Below are 18,728 nucleotides of genomic sequence, written 5' to 3' on the forward strand. Positions count from 1 at the left end.
GTTGGTCGGCGAGGCGTGTGTGTTGCTGGTTGTTGAGACAGACGGAGCAAAAGTTTTCCTCTGAGTGGCTGCGCTGCTGTGACACAGAGTCCATCAGGCCTTAAAAACACTCACTTCATTCTGATGCATGAGATTTTTGATGTTTCAGTGCTAAAAAGTGAACTTTCCAGATGAAATAACACATACTGAAGGTAGGAAGGCCTGAAAGTCTTGAGTATGGGGGCTGAACGGTGAGCAAAAGTACAGGATGAATATCAAAGAGTGGTCAAATCGATTCTGGTCAAGTAGAAGTGTTGTGTTTAATGAGATTAGGTCCATCATCATGGTGAAAAAAAAAAGGTTGTGTATGTACTGTGCATTGTGTATCGTGTATACAAACATACAATGTCAATAGCTACAATATATTGGGATTACACTAAAACAACATAGAGCAGCATTACTAAAGACAATGATTTACATTTAGTCAATGCAACTATCAAAACAGCAGGTTATAAATAAATTATCAATAATCATCACATCATGTTTTTTTGGTATGATACCATCAAAATTCATTTCCCCAAATTTTTGTATTTCAACAACCACTTTTGAACAGTTACACATATGGGACATTGCTATAACATTGGTGGTACAGAGGAAGTCTTTATAAATCAATTGACATTCACATTCTATGATTGAATTTCCCTACAAACTCATTCAGACTGGGAACGAGCGGACGTCGTCATGTTGGGGAATGGCTTCCTGTAACCCTACGAGTAACGAACTAAGTCAAGTTGTTACAGATCTGCAAAAAGACGATCACAAAAGTAGATTTTCTGGAGGAGGTGGGGAGGGGGGGGGACTGGTAATTATCCCAAACGATTTAACAAATGACTTCAGTTCATGTTAAAAAAAAACAAACAAACCCAAAAACTAAATAATATTTCATGTATATATTCAGAATAGCGAAGTGTTTCACAAATAGCCTTATAAAACGCAAGTATAAACAACATTACAATAGGATATCTACAGTTCAGTAGGAAAATTATAGATCAAATCACACCTGTTCAAATCAAAAACAAACTGATTTCATGCTACGACCCAATCTCCATCAGGTGTGTACGGTGATGCTTTAGTGCTTTCCAGGATCAATGTTCTGTCGCTCCCTTTTTCCAAATCCTGCTGCTGCAGCGGCCGATTGATCTACAGATGCACAAAAAGAATAAATGCATTGTTACTGGAGTCCAACTTTCATTTCAATAATAGGAGTTTATGTTTAAGCTTTACAAAGAATGTAAATAATGGGGGCCACACCATCCTTTTGTCATGTTGTCAAAAAATGCCATGAGGCAGGCAAAACCCACGGATCCTACAAAAAGTACTGTTTGTGTAGTCCAGAAGTTTGATACAGCAAATTTCTCAGTACTAAAACAAACAAACAACCAAATGAGCCACGTGACATCTTCCTGCACAAGAAAAGATGTGGTTTCTTTGGGCTGCTGTTGATTGAACTCTGATCTGCACCAAAATGGCGGTGCTGGTTACTTGCAGGTGATTTCCAAGGTATGAAAGCTAATCGCACAAAATACAAGAAGAACCGAAACAATGGTTGAATATCGTGAAGGTTGAACAGGCCGGGCTGTTTCGGCATTGCAGCATCTCTTAAGTGTTACTTATGAGTAACCACATCCTGGATGCTGAGAACATCAACCGACATGTGACTGAATATGTCTGAAACCCTGTGGATCCAGGTTCAAGACCAGATTGGGGGGACTGCCCGCTCCCATCATTCCATCTGGATGCCATTTCGAACACTGTCTGTAGCTTAAGTGAGTAGGTAAGAACGAGAAAACATAAATACAGCAACAACTGCACGGAGCTCCGTGACTGTAACGCTCCAAATCTGGTCCGTCTTACCACAGAACTAGACCACATCGGGTCGTCAGGAAAGAATTGGTCTACATTTTCAGCCATATTTGAGGCAACTGAGACTTTCATCTGTAGTTGGAGCACATGAGTTTGGCTAAAGACGAGGGCAGAGTAATAGAAAAAGCAGTCATTTAATGTATGTTGTCGTCGTTTCTTGTTTTTCTGGCTTTACCTGCGTTCTCTGGTGGTGGTCTTGAACTCTCCCCTACCGCTCTGGCCCCTCTGGGCTGTGGGAATGACGACTGCCAAGGAAAACCCTGACGAAAGAGAAAGCATCATGAGTTCAAACCTCTAAATACTTCTATCCATCACAGTGCTGGTACTTGCTGTGACCTACTAAATCGATATTCGATTATTTAGGCGGTGCTACATCAAAACCTAGTTACAGCTGCGTGATCCTCCCAACAGATAGAGGGAGCAGAGATAGGAGAAGAGCCTTGTTTGGTCAGTGAACCAGAGTCACTCCAGAGACAGACAGAGGGACCTTAGAGGACCCTTACCGGGGTAACAGGCTGGAAGTCTCGCACAGGGGGTGGTGCTGCGGCGGCTGCGGCTGTGGCGCCTGCTGCATTGGGCATCCGGGGAGGGAAGTGTATGGGCCAGCCCTCAAGGCCCTGCGGTCCCACCTGCACAAAGGGACCACAGTATGGAGGGCTCAGCGGGCCGTTCACTGAGCCTGACGTGGGGTCTGAGGTACGCCTTTCCTGCTGCTGCCCCTATGAGGGATCACAAGTACACACGTGATCCCCAATCAGTGCACGGCTGCTACTCTCAGTGAGCGCAGAAGCCCTGTTTTGGCATGGCTGTCTGCTGACCTTTGACCCTACTGCCGCTGCTGCCTCCCACTGAGGAGTGAACATGTTCCACCTGCTGAACCCGCTGACAAACAAGCTAGCTGGAGTGAGGCTCTTGATTTTGTCCAGTATGAACTGACTTCAGTCAACAGCTCAGTGACTGTATTCTGTCACATGGGGGCGCTAGACCATAAGATTTACCACAACTCATCCTACAGCTGGATCCCTGTCAGTGAATGCTTTGGCTCTCATGAAGTCTACTTGGAAGAATGGCTGACATGAGCAGACATACAGCTTCGCCTGTGGAGGACTTCAACATGTGGGGCTGAGTGAGAGCCAGTACCTGCTTGTGATGCTGCATCTGCAGTCTCTCCAGCTTACACCTCTCCGTACGCTCGCGCTGACACTCGTTTTGTGCCTGATGAAGCTGGATGATGAACAAAAACGAGACAGGTATTAGATACACTGACTTTTTTCCCCATGAAACACACCAGAGTACAGCTACGCCCTTTACCTGATTGGTTAAATTAGTGATCTGACCCTGCAGTCTCTCAACCTGCCGCCTCAAGTCCTCCTTTTCCTCATTCATTCGCTCTCGGTCACTCCTCTCCTTCCTGAAGTCTTCTTCAAATATTTTCACCTGAATTACAAGCAAAGCTCGTTGAGGGACGCATACTTGGCTCTGCATCTTTTATTCAAAGTCCTTTTTGTTCCGTGTCTAACCTGTTCTTTTAGTACAGCAATTTGCGTGAGGAGTTCCTGTTTCTTCAGGTTATTGGCTGCATCTGCAAAGTTACCCTGGCCAGGTGCTTGTTGTGAGGACGAGGGCGAGTGCAGGTTTAAGGCTTCTTCTAAAGCCTGGAAATGGGAACAAAAAACAATAGTTTAAAAAGATTTGTTTTTTAATGACCTTTTTACAACCAGATTGAATACAATTTAAGATCCACTTCAGTAGCAAAAAAGTTACATACCAGATTAATATGAAAGAATAAAAAGTCACAGAATTACTTCATTACGTCAAATTTGTCCAACAAGAACAAATTCTTGTGGGCAGCCTGCACAATTCCCTCTGACATAATAGTTAGACAAGAGAAGTTTTCGCAACGTAAGTTGTGTTTTAATTTTGTTTTAAGTTGGGGTAAGTTTGTGTATTTTAATTGTCATTGTCGGTGAACTTTGTAAATGTCACATGAAATGCAAATGAAGCAAGTTTCCATCGACTAGTTTGGAGCAAATTAACTTGGCTGCATGAGGGAAATGTCTGGAAATATTCAGGAAGAAGTAAACAGCTCAAACAGCTGCTTAGACACGTGAGCTAAATATTCACTGTCACTGAGGTTGTTTGTTTTTTTTTAAATAAATGCTGGTTTCCATCTGTAATAATCATATTTATCCCCAAAAAACAACACAAAAACAAAAACCACCTGACATGTACGTCAAGACTTTGTTGAAAAACTGACTTTTTCAAATGTTCTTATTTCAACCGTTTCTGATGAGATCCTTCAAAATTTGTTTGTGGAAACACAATGGAAATAACTTCCTTATCCTAATGTAAATGTGTTCATATTCATTGAAGACCAAGAAATGATTTTAGATCAAATTTAAAACCCCGTCGGGACTTTCCATCTGCTCACCCTGTTGAGGCGTTGGATTTCCTTCTCCTGGTATTCCCGTTGTTTGCTGAGGGGCAGCAGCTGATCCTGCAGGTAGCGAATTTTCTGCTTCAACTCAGTGGTCTCAGAGTTTAGACACTCCTTCTCCCCCTGAAAAATACATACATACATACATACATACACACACACACACACACACAAAATGTAGTTGTTTTTTTTCTTGTTGTGAATGTGAATCCTGGACTTCGAGCTCTCATAGTCACACCTGCACATTTTCAATCTTGGACTTGGCCAGCAGCAGCTTCTTGTCGTAGTCACGCTGTCTCTGCTCTCGCTCTGCTTCCAATTCAAGTACAGTCTTCTGGGACTCAGCGAGCCGTTGCCTGAGGTCGGTGATCTGAAGGAGAATGGAAACCGTTTGGTATCATTCTAATGAACACAAACAAAACCAATAACATATATAGCAACAAAACTCTGCTGGAGATACACATAAGCTAGTGCATGTGTAAGGTGCAGCCTGTCAACTTGTTGTTGTCGAGATATTAACTGCCACAATAACAAACATCTGCAGTTCTGTTTTTGTGTAAAATATGAGCGAAGCTAGTGACGCAAATAGGTGTATCTCGGGTGCTGTGGTTTAACCTAAGCCTCCATGGTGTCGCTGTATCATTTTAGTGTGAATGTAGTTTTCGTTCATGATTGTGGGTGCGCGTAAGTGTAGGTGTGAGAATCTGAGTGTAACTGTGTGGATCTCCACTGCCCTTTAACTGCACCACAAGAAGTCAGCAGGTACCAGAGAGGTGAGGGGAATTCTTGTAGAAATGTGACAGGCCGTGTGGTGAGCATTTTCAGATACCGAGCTGTTGCAAGACTGCACCACTTCCACTGGACAAGCATATAGCTCAAGAACAAAAACCACAAACAATTGCTTCACTGCTATCTGACGCATATGCACATGCGTGTCAATCTGAAAAATGAATTCAGCAAAATGTGAGACTCTCCATGTCCACCGTCTGCAAAAATGTTCCCTCAAACATTTCATTCATTTTATTGTGCAGTTAGTTTAACTTAATTTATTCAGGAAATCTTGCCGAGATCAAGACCTCTTTAGCACCAAACATCAAGACTGTTTATTCACTTTAGAGAACGATTATCACTCACAGACATGCTAATTAAAACATCAGATAGTCAAACTTCTCTGAATGACTGTTTCCACCTTCCAGGCATGTTGCACTTCATTCCAGTAATTAAGTGCTTATTGGAAACCAGTCTTCTCCAGTTCATAGTTTCAATGAGGAACTTTTAAAGCCAAACTCCCCCTCAGCTGCTTGTTAGCTTAACCGAGAAGGCTGAACGATGAACTGAGGCCTGCCATTAGTGGTTTTCCTACATTAACCTTCATTAAACATGTTTCTGCTCCACTAAAGTAATTCATTCTACTTGTGAAATGAAGTGGAACCTTGATATTTAAAGCATAGATATCTGAGTCATTAACAGGCACATGGTTCCTATTTTTAACATGTTGAATCTTCAAGGTGCCTGAACATCACATTTACCTAACCCTAGAAATACAACTGTGAAAACAATAATAAAAAACATTTATGAAATTCCTTTATATCCAAAACAATTCATGAATGATGTCTGTTTTTCTGTTTGTTTTAACAACTATTCATATAAATTTAAATTGTATGTTTTGATCATGATTACTTATACTTGCAATTTATTTATTTATTTTATTTTTTTTACACACAACAAAATGATGGGTATGTTAACGAAAAATAAATATTAAAGGTAATTTAGTTGAAACAAGTGTATTCCTCACGTTAAAACACAGAAATAAAAAAATGATTCCGAGACAAAACATAAACACCCCTCAGTCTTTTCATATCTTAAGAAAAGCATCTCATCTAGATTATACACCGAAAAGTGTCTGAGAGGAGGTGGATTAGAGGACTTGTACTCGGCTAAGCATCGAAATAAGTCTTGAGCTTCATAACATAGCGAGGAAAAGACTTGATTCTCAAGAGAAATTATTAAAATGACACTATTATTTCTCATGGCCTTACAACAACAGTGAATATCCTCCCACACTCGTCACAAGGGCTGCTAAGTCATAACCGTACCTTCTGTTCAAACTGAGACTTCATGGAGTTCCACTGAATGTCCCACTGCTTATTCACCTCCAGTACCTGTAAGGCAAACACATTAGGAAACTTAACATACAGAGACTTTCCCTGATGGCAAAAGAGGATGAGCACGACGCAAAAATATTTTTTTAAAAAAACAAAAAAAAGAAGACTCACATCCTTCCTCTGCTTCTCCAAAAGTTTGATCTTCTTTTCATACACTTCGACATCACAAGGTTTAGTTGGGGTTTTCTCAGCAGCTTTTCCACTCTGGGAGGGAACAAAAATTCCTTTCCTTCATTACACAGTTTATTGAAGAGGAAGTCACATACAGTGTGGCGGCATGGCTCAGAGGTAAAGTGTCTCTCCAGCAGCTGAAGGGTTGCTGGTTCGATCCTCACTTCCCCCGGTGACCAAGTGTCCTTGAGCAAGATAGTGAACCCTTAATTGCTCCTGAGTAGGTTGGCACCTTGCAAGGCAGCCTTCACCGTCAGTGTGTGAAAGTGCGTGTGAACGGGTGAATGAGATTACACTGTAAAAGCGCCTTGAGTGCCGCTAAGGTAGAAAGGCGCTATATACGTATAATTGAGTCCGTTTACTGTTTAACCATTTGCTAGCTGAGAGAAACTTTAGACTCTATTTTCAAAACAAAAAAATGAAACAAATTAACGGGATTCTTTTATGAAATAGAATTTGAAATTAGAGCGATTTTCTTTCTTTTTATGAAAACGAATCGTTTTAACATAGATTACCTTCTGAGGTGTGCTGGCCTCCATCTTGGGTCGTACAGCGATAGATTCCTCCTTCACCGGCTCATCTTTGGTATCTGGAGCTTCAGGGTCAGATGTGGCCGCACACGACGATGATGCTGCTGCTGCTGCGGCTGCGGCTGCTGCTGCTGCTGCCACTGCTGCTCCTCCTGTCACCAGCTCCTTTAGTTTCTGATTCTCCTGCCTGAATCGTCATCACAATGAAAAATAGACAATTTTGGAATCTTATTTCAGATCAAGGTCCATTCCAAGAGTTTGTTTAAGCTATGATTCAGCTTCAGGATGCTCTTTGGGAAGACCCTACAATACCCACTGAGCGCCATGATGCCAACAGAAAGCACTGGAATAATCCCCCATCAAAAGTGAAAGCATGTGGTCAACATCCATGCTAAAGTTTTAACAACCCTAACCATGCTACAGTCAAAGGTCATGGGAGGCAAACTGTCCCTGTCATAAAAACAACACAATTGCTGTTGTTAAAGCCTTTTGTTTTGTTACAATATGTACCACTGCAACAGAGATGTCTTATTCTTCTTTTATGAGACAAAACTTCTACTCCCACAGAAGCAAAGGACAGCCTCGCCAAATTAAACAAGGAAACAGATTACCTCAACTGTTCCAAGTCTCGATTCCTGATATGATGATCCTCCTCCATCTTTTTTCGTAGTTCATTGTTCTCCTGTCTGAGCTGCTCACAAAGCGTCTACAATGACAAAACACAATTGCGACAATATATCTAGCACAAGTCAATGTAATGATTCTTTCTACATGATTTAACTTTCTCAATCCACAAAATAACAAAGTTAAAAAAAAAAGTTTTAATGTGAGAGGTTTTGAGAAATGTACCAATAAATTTGCATGACTTCTTAACAACTGTGAGGATAATTTGTCATGGCTATCGATTCTCTGGAACTCTGGTTTATACATAAAAACGAAGAAAATCAGGTTCAAATGTACACAGACATTGACGACAATCTACTTCGTTTGACACAAAGTAAAGACATACTGACATAAATCAGTAGAAACCCAAGAGTGAGTACAGTATTCCAATACTCAGATATTACTTGTGAACTATATTGTGATGAATTTTCCAAAGTTTCTCACTTTATTAATTTTCTAGGCCTGGAAACAGACATTATAAAAGTCGTTTACTTTGTAAATTTTAAGTAGTTAAGCACTAAGCATAAACAACATTGACATGTTTGTTTTGATAGTTGGTTTTTAAAGCACAGTGTAACCATGTTTGTGAATGTGTGATAGCAATGCTACAGTCTAAATGATGATTTGGAAACCGTTGAGACCAACAGAAATCTGGTCAGCTGGTCATCTGTATCATGTCAGCAGCAAGAGAGGCTTCTTGTTTTGTTCATAAAAAAAAAAAAGAAGCTAAACCAAAATGGACTTAATGCATGGGTCAGAAAACAGCTGCATCTCTCCAGGTTCCACAAAAACATGGTGTAATAAAAAGGCTCCCTTCCTAAAACACAGATCTTTAAAAATCCCCAAAATGAGAGAAGTGAAAGACGTATACCTGTAGGAGGGAGGTCCTCTGTTCGTTCTTTTGGACCTTCGAGGAGAGATGGTGAAACTCCACAGCCATGCGACCGAGGTGAGCCAACAGCTGGTTCGGGCTGGACTCTTCTGCAAATATGCTGAAGGAGGATTCTAACTTCTTCAGCTGACTGGCTAGCTCAATGTTCTCCTGGGGCAAGAGGGGAATTACTCCTGCGACTGACCGGGCCTGGGGGGACCCAAACATGTACACAGTCATTCAGTGTTTCCTTTCAAGCTGACTGAGTGGAATGTGTTATAATTTCAGACTCAATACTGCAAGCCATTGTGTAACTATTTCTATTTAAGCAATTGCCAGCAGCTGATTTATCCAACAAGCCAAACCAGTTAATCCTGTTAAATTCAAATGTATTACTTTGGAGTCCACATTTGGTTCTCCTAAAACTTCTACCAAATATATTCAGGTCAAGATTTGATGCTGTCAATCTATAATTGAGAATATTTGGAAATCTACATGATGGCACGTGGACACATTTACACACCATATATGTCTGAAATATTCTGGAATAGTTTCCCAGGATGACCCTGGGATAAAGTATGTGAGTGAAAGAGTGAATCAGCAGTGTAATGTAAGTCAGTAATAATCCCGGACTTTCCCCTGGCTGACTCAGGCTGGAGCCACCAGTATTAAGTTTGTACATGAGTCACCACATCAAGGATATGCTCCTAATATTAGGGGGGGGGCCTCAAAAAGAGGAGAGGCTGCATAAATAAATTAGGATTGATTAGGCTATCAGCGAAAACATTGTGACATTCAAAACATGCAAAACTCTTTAGAATTAAAAGGAAATGGGCACTATCAGGAAATTTGGAATGAGGCGGTGTAATTTTTCCATAACTGGTTTTGAAAAAAGTTGGGTACGTACAGTCAAGGCATCAGACGTCTTCCCCTCCACATTCACCACCTCAAACTCTGACAAAGCCTCCTGTAAAAGCCAGAAGGTTAAGTACACACATTGTCCATGACAGCACCAAGGTTACAAGCTAGGCCCTTGTGCTCTGGATATGATGTTATTTTCAATTGTTAAAACAACGTAAAGTTCAGTCCACTAACATTGGCCTTCTCAGGCTGGAGGGTCTTCCCTAAACAGCTTATTTGTTCCTCCTTCTGCTCTGCAGTGGGGTGCAAGCAGGGTTTACCTTGACCACAAAAAAAATACTTAATTAATGCAAAGTTCAACTCAAGGTTCACTAAAGCAGAACAACGGGCAACTAAACAGAGCAGGAATATACAAATATCAAAAACACATTTGCATTTTTCGAACGACCTACTTTGTGCCTCAGTCTGAATGGGCCCTCCCATGCACAGACTGGCAGCGAAACTGGAGGACTTTAGAGCCTCGTTGTCCCTCACCAGTTCCTCTACTCTCTGTCGAAGCCTCGATGCTTCTGATTGAGACTCTTCAAGCAAATCACCTGCAAGTTACAGAGAGATTATGCCTTTCTTCAGCACTTCACTTGAATGTCGGTCAAACCAGCTTACAAGAAAAGACCAAAAGTGAGTCATCAGCACACAGTCATCATTGAGGATGTAAGTTAAGGTTTGTAAGAAATTACGTAAAAACAAACACTCCTCGGTGATTCACACAGCAATCGGACCATTCAAAACATTGGTGTGCCAAAGACCTATGAGGGAGATCAGGTTTAACAACACTCCTCTTCATCTGCAGCATGACTTCCTGCTTCCAGATATTTTAGACTGGAAATTTGTGACTGTGTATTATCGTAGAAATCACATTATTTGTGTTGTGGGTTTTCTTATTATTACATTAATATTCAATACCAATTTAGTGCTGCTACGAAAGGTAAGCTTAACCTTGTAAGCGGTCATTTCATTTAATGTGCAACAACAAATAAGTTAATTTTTCTTTCAAATCTGGAAACACAGAAACCTCTTATGTTACAAATGACAAAAGATACCAGCACTAATTCATGCACCACTGTAATGGGATCAGAGTGTCTTTAGGAACCTACCTAGGCTCTTCAAACCCTTCATCCTCTCCCTCAACATGCTGTTCTCCTCAAGCAGCTGTCGATAGCTGCTTCCTCCTCCGGCCTCTTCTCTGGCCTTGACATCACTCCCACCTGGGTCATAGATGCGGTATGGGCCTTTCCCTTCCATTGCCACGGTTCACTTCCTAGACATGGTCCTCTAAACTTCAGAGGAAAGACAAAAATGATTATTTTAAAAAGTTAATTAAATGCTGCGACATGGAAACTAGCATCAGTGCAGAACCTTTACACTCAACACTGACAGACTTCAAATATACAGCATTAATTACATGTCAACAATGTTTCTCCACCCTTAAAATAACAGACATAACTGAAGAAACGATGGTTCTTTCAGCAAGGCAAAGGGACACATTTGAATCCTCTGATGAAAATTTAAGAGAAAGATGAGAAAACAGCATTAACTAATTCCATAAACCTCTAACTAGTCACAGTTAAATGTGACATTTACAGAAACCACAGCTTGTAATTTCTTACTGCTACTCAGAAATATGACATATGGTATTCCTGTTACATATGGATGGTCGAGGACAATAACATCTTGATGTGTGTGTGTGTGTGTGTGTATATATATATATATATATATATATATATATATATATATATATATATATGTATCCGGAGCACAAAACCTTTGTGTCTTCTCTCTGTTATAATTCATAGCAAGACGAGTGTAATCAGCTGTTTCAGTCCGTTTAGGAGAATAAGGACGAAAAGCTCTTTATAGGAAACAACAATAGCCCCATGAACGCGATCCTCTAAAACAAATAGCAAGAATGAGCTAACGTTTGTGATAGCTATGACCACCACAACGTTCACATCCGAAAGAAAATGACAAAAAGCAGAGGAAAAAACACTAAATGCTAATAAATACTACTTACAAAACTGCATCAAACAGACGAGAGTCAAATACAACTCAAAATAGCTAACTGATAGCTACCTTGATTGGCTGAAGAAGGCTAATATTAGTTTTCGCTGTTGTCATGCAAATTACTAGCAACATCTTGGTTAGCGGTCGGCTAGCTAACACAAGATGACAGTGCGGGACCGGAAGCAGCTCGTTCTTCTTATTTACTCGTTATTTACTCGTTTACCAATTCAGTTGGTCAGTCGGAAAGCGGAGTAAAACGATAACCAAAAGAACAAAGCGGTATCTCTTGGCTAGATACCTTTCAGCTCACAGTGGCCTCTCGTCTCTCTGCCCAGATCCCAGACATCTATTGCGGAAGTGGTGTACTGGTCTGTGCTGTTGTAACCTGGGAAATTCCACCTCGCAACGTTTGATGTAAACAGCGATTATTGACAGCCAATCAGAAAACAGCTCTCTGTCGGCCGGGCGCCCAGAGAAGCCACTGAGCGTAATGTAAACACTGGAGCAAAAGGCGTTTATGTTCCATTCTTTTATGTAATTGTTGCTTAAATATATCATATATAAAAATAGACCACAGGACACAATGTCACAAGGGGCTGATTAAGAAAAAAAGGGAGTATTGTATCGACAGGGCTGAGAAATATGATCTCTACATTGTGACATAAAGCAGTTATCAATGACCCAGAAAAGTGTGACAAGACGCTCAAGCTGTTGTGATGGAAGTACCTGCTTCGTCAAACAAACACGTCAGGAATTAAATATGTTAAGTTGACTTTCATAGACGATGTTCAAATTTCGAATTCATGAATTTAATTTATTTCTGAATATTAGTTATAAAATGAATATAGAGATTTATTAATTTTCTATGGATTATTAATAAATGTTTTGGGTGATTTTTTTTTTTTTTTTTTTGGTAATGATTTCTCAACTCTAAATTAACCGTAGTCGTGACTGTGACTGTGAATGGTTGTCTGTCTATATCTGTGGCCTTGCGATGGACTAAAGGATTGTAAAGAATGAACCCCGCCTCTCGGCCGAAAACTGCCCTCACCCCCCCCCCCCCCCCAAAAAAAAAATCAGGATAAGCAATGAAAAAAATGGATGAATAAATTGGTATGTTATTGAGGTATGTAGATAAATTTCAAGTTTTCATGGTGTCAGTCTTAATAAAAGACAAAATATTAGTTAAATGCTATTTTTAATTTTTCATAAAGATTAAATAATGTTATGGTTCAATTGTACATTTGAAACATCTCTTCTCCTGAATATACATTTATATAATGTGCATACATACATAATGTAGAGACCAATAGTGACATCTTGTGGGTATGGAAATGAAAGTTATTTGCGTTCCAGTTTCTCCCCTCAGGGAATTAACAAAACCTCCACTATAAAGGTAACTCAAGCATTAATTAGGGGATTTAACTCAACTTAAGATTTAATTCAACTTGTCACCAAGCCTGATGTGACAAAACCACATGTCGATACTTTTTAATCCTAAAATGGCTTGGAGGTGGTTCCATCAAGGTTTTTAATAATTCTGTAGCTCTAAAATACGTCAGAATTATGATTTTATTTATGTTTATTGTGTTTAATCTTCAAGTGCATCCCACTGATTGAATCCTACTCAGATACATTATTGCAGCTACTCTAATAAAAAAATGCAACAATAGGTTCACCCTGAATAGTTTGGAATGGGTTTATAATAATAAAGAGGATGTTAGTAAAGATGATTAAGATGGTGACTGAAAATGCAACAGAAGAGTGTGTAAGACAGGTGTACAGTAATGTCTGACCTGTAATGAATGGACGTGAGTAATAGATGAATTACAATGGGCCTCATTCAGGAAATGTTGTTACTCAAAAAATTTTGTTCTTGCATGCTTGAGGATTTTTTTTCCGCCCTAAATTTAGTTTAACAAACAGGAAACAAAGCCAGATTTGTAAACCATTGTTCCTTGCTGCTTCCTGTCTGTAAAACTAGATTATGTCCTACAGTATTGTAAAGAACAAATCCGTGTGTAAGAACATTTTACAAATGAGACCCAATAAATCTTACTAGATGAAACAGAGCTATATTGTTCTAAAGATTTAATCACGCAATTGTAAGCTTCAAATATACATTAACATAGCAACAGATAGGTAAATGACTGTAGGACATATAAACCAGCAACGTAGACAAAGACTAGAAAACTGGTGAGACAAGTTCATGTGTTTCCCAGTAGGTGTCAGTTGGTTGGGAACAAGAAAACATATTGTACAGTTCAAGCACTGATGTATTTTTTTTCTCCCACGTATTCCTTTATAGTTCTTTCCATCTCAAACTGCCGATATGTTGAAATAATGAAGAGGCTGGTGACTATCAGCCGACCCGAGTAAAAACAAACACGATTTAGGAAATGTTCCCCCACATTTCAAATTATTTTAAAGACAAAACACAGGGCAGGTGACTTGTGTGACAGGGTCATTATAAGAATGAAGGCCACTGTACCACAAGAGTTTGCACTTCACTCTTGCTGAGGTACAAGAAACAGTCGTGTCTCCCATTTACTAGCAGCACAACTCAGCAGCTGATAGTCATTAGCTCTTTGCCGCCTAATACAAAATGTCCTCTTGTTAGCTGAGTAGTGCCTCCAGCTGCAGCATCTATGCATTTACACCAGATATTATTAACATGAAGAGGGCCCTCACGTCCGTCCGTCCGTCCGTTCATCCGTCCATCCATCCATCCATCCATCCATTGTCTTCCACTTAATCCTGTTAAGGGTCGCGGGGGGGGGGGGGGGGGGGGGCTGGAGCCTATCCCAGCAGCTACGGGTGAGAGGCGGGGTTCACCCTGGACAGGTCACCAGTCCATCGCAGGGCCAACATAGAGACAGACAACCATTCACACTCACAGACACACCTACGGTCAATTTAGAGTATCAATCAGCCTCGTCCCTCATGTCCTTTAATTAAAGAAATCAGTGTTTTAATCAATGATAATTGCCATGTGTCAGAAGGACTGAAGTTCAGATTCACAAATGAAACACTGGAATTTACTCCTGAAACTAGAGACCTCAGATAGTGCAGGTGTGGATGGGTGGGGCCTCACTGATGTATGCTGGCAACCAAGGGGATCTGCTGAAGTCGGGAACAGATGGCACCAGAGGTTTTAACTGGGGTAGGCTGCTGGATACTTGGGCGCAGGACTCGAGGCTAGCAGCTTGAGTTTGGTACAAGATTGGCAAGACCCTGGACTGACATCATAGAGACAGAGAGAAGCTTTACTGGAGCTGGAGAAACAGGAGAGTAGGATAATCATAGCAAAGGCTCTGGAGACTACAGGTGCTGTAGGGGAAGTTCTGAAGACTGGTCTGAATCAGGGGGCTGCAGTGCAGGAACTGGAGGACAGTGGCAGCCAGGATCCAGGGACTGAGAATGCAGGCCTGCAGTACTGGTTCTGAAGATCATCAGACAGGGCCTCAGGACTGCATGATGATGGATATAAACCCTTGGGATGGAGATTGCCTGATATCAGGGAGGATGGTGGTGCTCTGGAACAGGAACATGCTTGGAGTAATTGGGAAAACCGTAATGGAATAGGAACTGCCTTCGTGCCACCAGGTTTGGGTGACTCCTCTGGAAAAGGCTTGGAGGGTGCAATGAAGGCCTCAAGAACAAGAACAGGTCCGGTGTCTGCAGGGAAGACCAGTGCTTTTGGAACAAGAACAGGGTTGGGGCCTGACAGCTGACTGCACAGGAATATGGTGGGTACTGAAAACAGAAACCTTCAAGACCTCCGTCACTGCTTGTGGAACAAGGACAGAGAGAAGAAGGCTGACCTTCCACCGATAGGTGTCCAGGTAAGTTCTCTGAAATTTGCATGGCTTGATGATGTAGCAAACAAGTCCATTCGCTCCACTGTGTCTGGGCAGCTGACTCCTTTGCTTTGATTTGGTCCGATCTCATTCAATTCATTCTCAAAAACTGTTTGGCTGGAGATTGCATGAAACCTGTGTCTGACTGATCACCGACTTACTTTAACCAGTCAGACCCACCACCCAACATAGAAAATGAAGCTAGTCAGTCGAACATCCAAAACATCTTCTCCAAACAGCCTCTTTGTTCTTCTTTCAGAGCGGTAATAATAATACCCTCCCATTCTGATATAATTAGGGCCTGAGCCTGAAGGTACCTCAGGCGAAGACCTTATTATGTTTGCTCGGCAGAGCAACAGACTAGCAGCACTAATTGATTCTATAGCAGCATTTATGCTGACACCGTCATTTCCTGGCATCGTCACACCTCAATCTCATTCATATTTCCTCAAAGGATGCTAATCAGTCAAAAACCACTTGTGGTTCAGACACAAACACGTAATTCTAAGCCTCACAAGATGGTTGCCCATGTAATCTTGCAATATTATCATCTCACAGAACCAGCTGCCATATAAGTTCAGCAGCTAGCTAGACAGAAAAATCCGTAATTCACAGAAGAATGGAGTGAATATTATGTGATCATCTTCTCTCAGAAGCCAATGTCACTATTAATTCTGCAACTGAAACCAGCATATGGGTCTGATATAATTCCCAAAATAATACAAATATGCATGATGCCTTTACAAAAGAGCCATGTAATATTTCCTGGGGAATTAATGAGATTCTCACAGTGCTGAAGAGATGTAGCTCTGGTGGTGTTCTAAAAGTATAAAATAGATGTGCTTGTGGTTTTTCATAGAGGTCAAATAAAATTATCCTGAAGAAAAAGTGAGAATGCCAGCCCTATTTTTCAGTTTGGAAGAAAGTGAGAAAACAATGACAGATCTGTTGCAAAATGAAATGGGTTCCTCTTCGTCTCATGCCCTACCCCTCTAAATAGTTTCATGGAAATCTGATTTTTTGCTTTTGTTTTTGCAAAACATGACGGAGAGCTGAACTGGAGAAAGTAAACTGCAGCATACTGAAGCTGTTTGTCAAAAACTAAAGGGAGAGGCACTTTTCAAAATCTAAAACAATCAGACAGTCAAAACCAGCAGAGGTGCTAAAAGACAAGGACAGAAAACCAAGGTGACTCTCTGGGACAGGATGTTCCAGCTGAGTCCATAACAGAAGAAATAGGAATTAAAAGTTAAGCCATTTGTGCAAATCTTGTAATGTTTTCTCTTTCGTGCCGTGCTTAGATGTAAAGTTTTTATTATTGTATTCTAAATATGGATTCAAAATGATCCCTGAATGTGTCGTAATTATTTTTGTGGAGGGGAAATTATTTTTAAAAATCCCAAGTACAGTTAGCATAAAAAATGGTACTGACCAGCTTGTGCACATTTCAAAAAGGCTGGATAATTATAAAAAAATAAAGTGTGTTCTACAGACCAGAAGTTTTTCATGGTATGTAAAAATGTAATTAACATATGTAATCTATAACTTGTGTTCTCCTTGTTTGCCCTCAACAGTCAGTTTTGCTCCAAAGGACAAACAAACTTAGCTCAGTGACGATATGAAATTGATTCAAACAGCTTCAGTTGGAGAAATAGCAAAACGACAAAAATAAAATGAGATAGATGTCAATAAATATACTCAACTGAATCTCCTAAGTTAAAAACAAATAAACAACAACTCACCCACACATTCAGCTTGTGTCTGAGAGGCACTTTTTAAGGAAACTGGTGAATAGAGGGGGAGCAAATTCACTGTGAGACTTGGGGAATTCCCATGACCCAGTGAAATAGCCTAATACTGTACACTCAGCCTGAACAGAACCTGTTGTGTGTCCAACTGTGTGCCCTGCCTTTATTGGCATGAGGGCATTTAATTGATATACAGCAGTTTGCAGCACATACACCACACTGCACATATTAATGCTTCCAACTGCATGAACAGAAGACAACAGTGTGTTTGAAGGCACACGATGACACCATAATCGTGAGGATATAACATATAAATTTAAAATCGAGTGGAGAAGCTGTTAACGGACATGACAGCTTTGAAATATTTAAACCGCAATCTTGAATTCATGCCGTGCAAGCTGCTCTTCCACCAGCCACAGTCAAAAGTTCCCCTAGGTATCAAAGGGGGAAATGTATGCAACGCTGTACATTTTGACATTGAAAATAAATATTGACTGTTCCATTGAACTAATCTTCTCATCTATCATTATGACCATGAAATGGGCCAATTTCAGGTTGGGTGTGCCATTAAAACTGTAGTGTGAGTGACTGACTGCTGCAGACTCTATTTTGTTGTCTTGGATTTTGGCCTGCTGTGGGGGATTTCCTCACCGCATGTGTCTTTTTTTTTCTTCTTTCCTCTTTTAACTCAAAGATGGACTGCAACAGCTGCACTCACACATACGTGATGAACTGAGACATTGGCAAAAAAAGAAAAATGTGCTGTACGCACATCTGACAGCTGCATCTGACTTTTTTCTGTATTAACAAGTGTACAAGGCCGACCAAGACACAGGAAGTGTAAAGCGACCTGTTACGTATTTGTTGTCCCCTAATAAGTCATGACGACCCTAAACTGCGTCAAGGATCTGATTTGTATCAAGGCCTTAGCTGCAGTGTTAAATCCTGTTATTCTTCCACCAAGTAGGTTTTTGGTGGTGTTTGTTTATTAGTTTGCAGTATTACATTAAAAACTACAAGGTTGATTTTCACCAAACTTGGTGATGAAGTGTAGAATGAGCCAAGATTCATTACATTTTTGGGGTGGACTAGTCATAGCGCTACCTTTTGGCTACAGTAAAAAGTTAATTTCTTTTTATTCTTTGTTCCTGTAGGGTGAACCAGATCCACATCTTCAGGACCTGATGATCGGTTACTGTCAAGACTGTGAGTTTTAGTTGACCAGTATTACCATGGTGAGGCAACCAATTTGGTATTTGGCAGTTGAACAAAATCCTGTATCTGGACTCCACACGGTCAGAAATTTCCCAGAGTTCAAAGGTTCAATGAGGCCTGGGACATCCACAAGCTAAACTTCTGTCCGTCCGAGTGCCGGTTGGTTGTTACGCGAGTTAAGCCTGATAAAACAAGCATCCTTCGATTAACACCATGTTGTATTCATGTGATATACAGTAGCATG

General features: G+C 40.7%; 1 protein-coding gene across 6 annotated transcripts; it reads right to left on the reverse strand.

Annotated features, from left to right (window-relative positions):
- Window positions 1-274: 274 nt before the first annotated feature.
- On the reverse strand, window positions 275-17,350 carry tnip1 (TNFAIP3 interacting protein 1). 6 transcript variants are annotated; one of them, XM_086223164.1, is made up of 18 exons: window positions 17,264-17,350; window positions 10,755-10,937; window positions 10,053-10,196; window positions 9,835-9,920; window positions 9,647-9,706; window positions 8,740-8,949; window positions 7,817-7,911; window positions 7,191-7,392; window positions 6,616-6,708; window positions 6,436-6,501; window positions 4,578-4,709; window positions 4,334-4,462; window positions 3,423-3,557; window positions 3,214-3,339; window positions 3,043-3,126; window positions 2,406-2,621; window positions 2,078-2,162; window positions 275-1,179 (listed from the first exon to the last, which is right to left on the reverse strand). In XM_086223164.1, exons 2-18 carry the CDS (start codon window positions 10,900-10,902, stop codon window positions 1,109-1,111), a joined length of 2,082 nt encoding a protein of 693 aa, XP_086079290.1. In that variant the 5' UTR covers window positions 10,903-10,937; window positions 17,264-17,350; the 3' UTR covers window positions 275-1,108. The 6 variants fall into 6 exon arrangements, with proteins under 6 accessions (XP_086079290.1, XP_086079292.1, XP_086079288.1 ...); XM_086223166.1 differs by lacking the exon at window positions 17,264-17,350 and adding an exon at window positions 11,960-12,078 and having other exon boundaries at window positions 2,406-2,531; XM_086223162.1 differs by lacking the exon at window positions 17,264-17,350 and adding an exon at window positions 11,960-12,078.
- Window positions 17,351-18,728: the final 1,378 nt, after the last annotated feature.

The sequence above is a fragment of the Aulostomus chinensis genome, chromosome 13 (assembly GCF_037954235.1).
Source record: "Aulostomus chinensis isolate RoL2024-O1b breed Wild chromosome 13, RoL_Achi_v1.0, whole genome shotgun sequence".
NCBI lineage: Eukaryota > Metazoa > Chordata > Actinopteri > Syngnathiformes > Aulostomidae > Aulostomus > Aulostomus chinensis.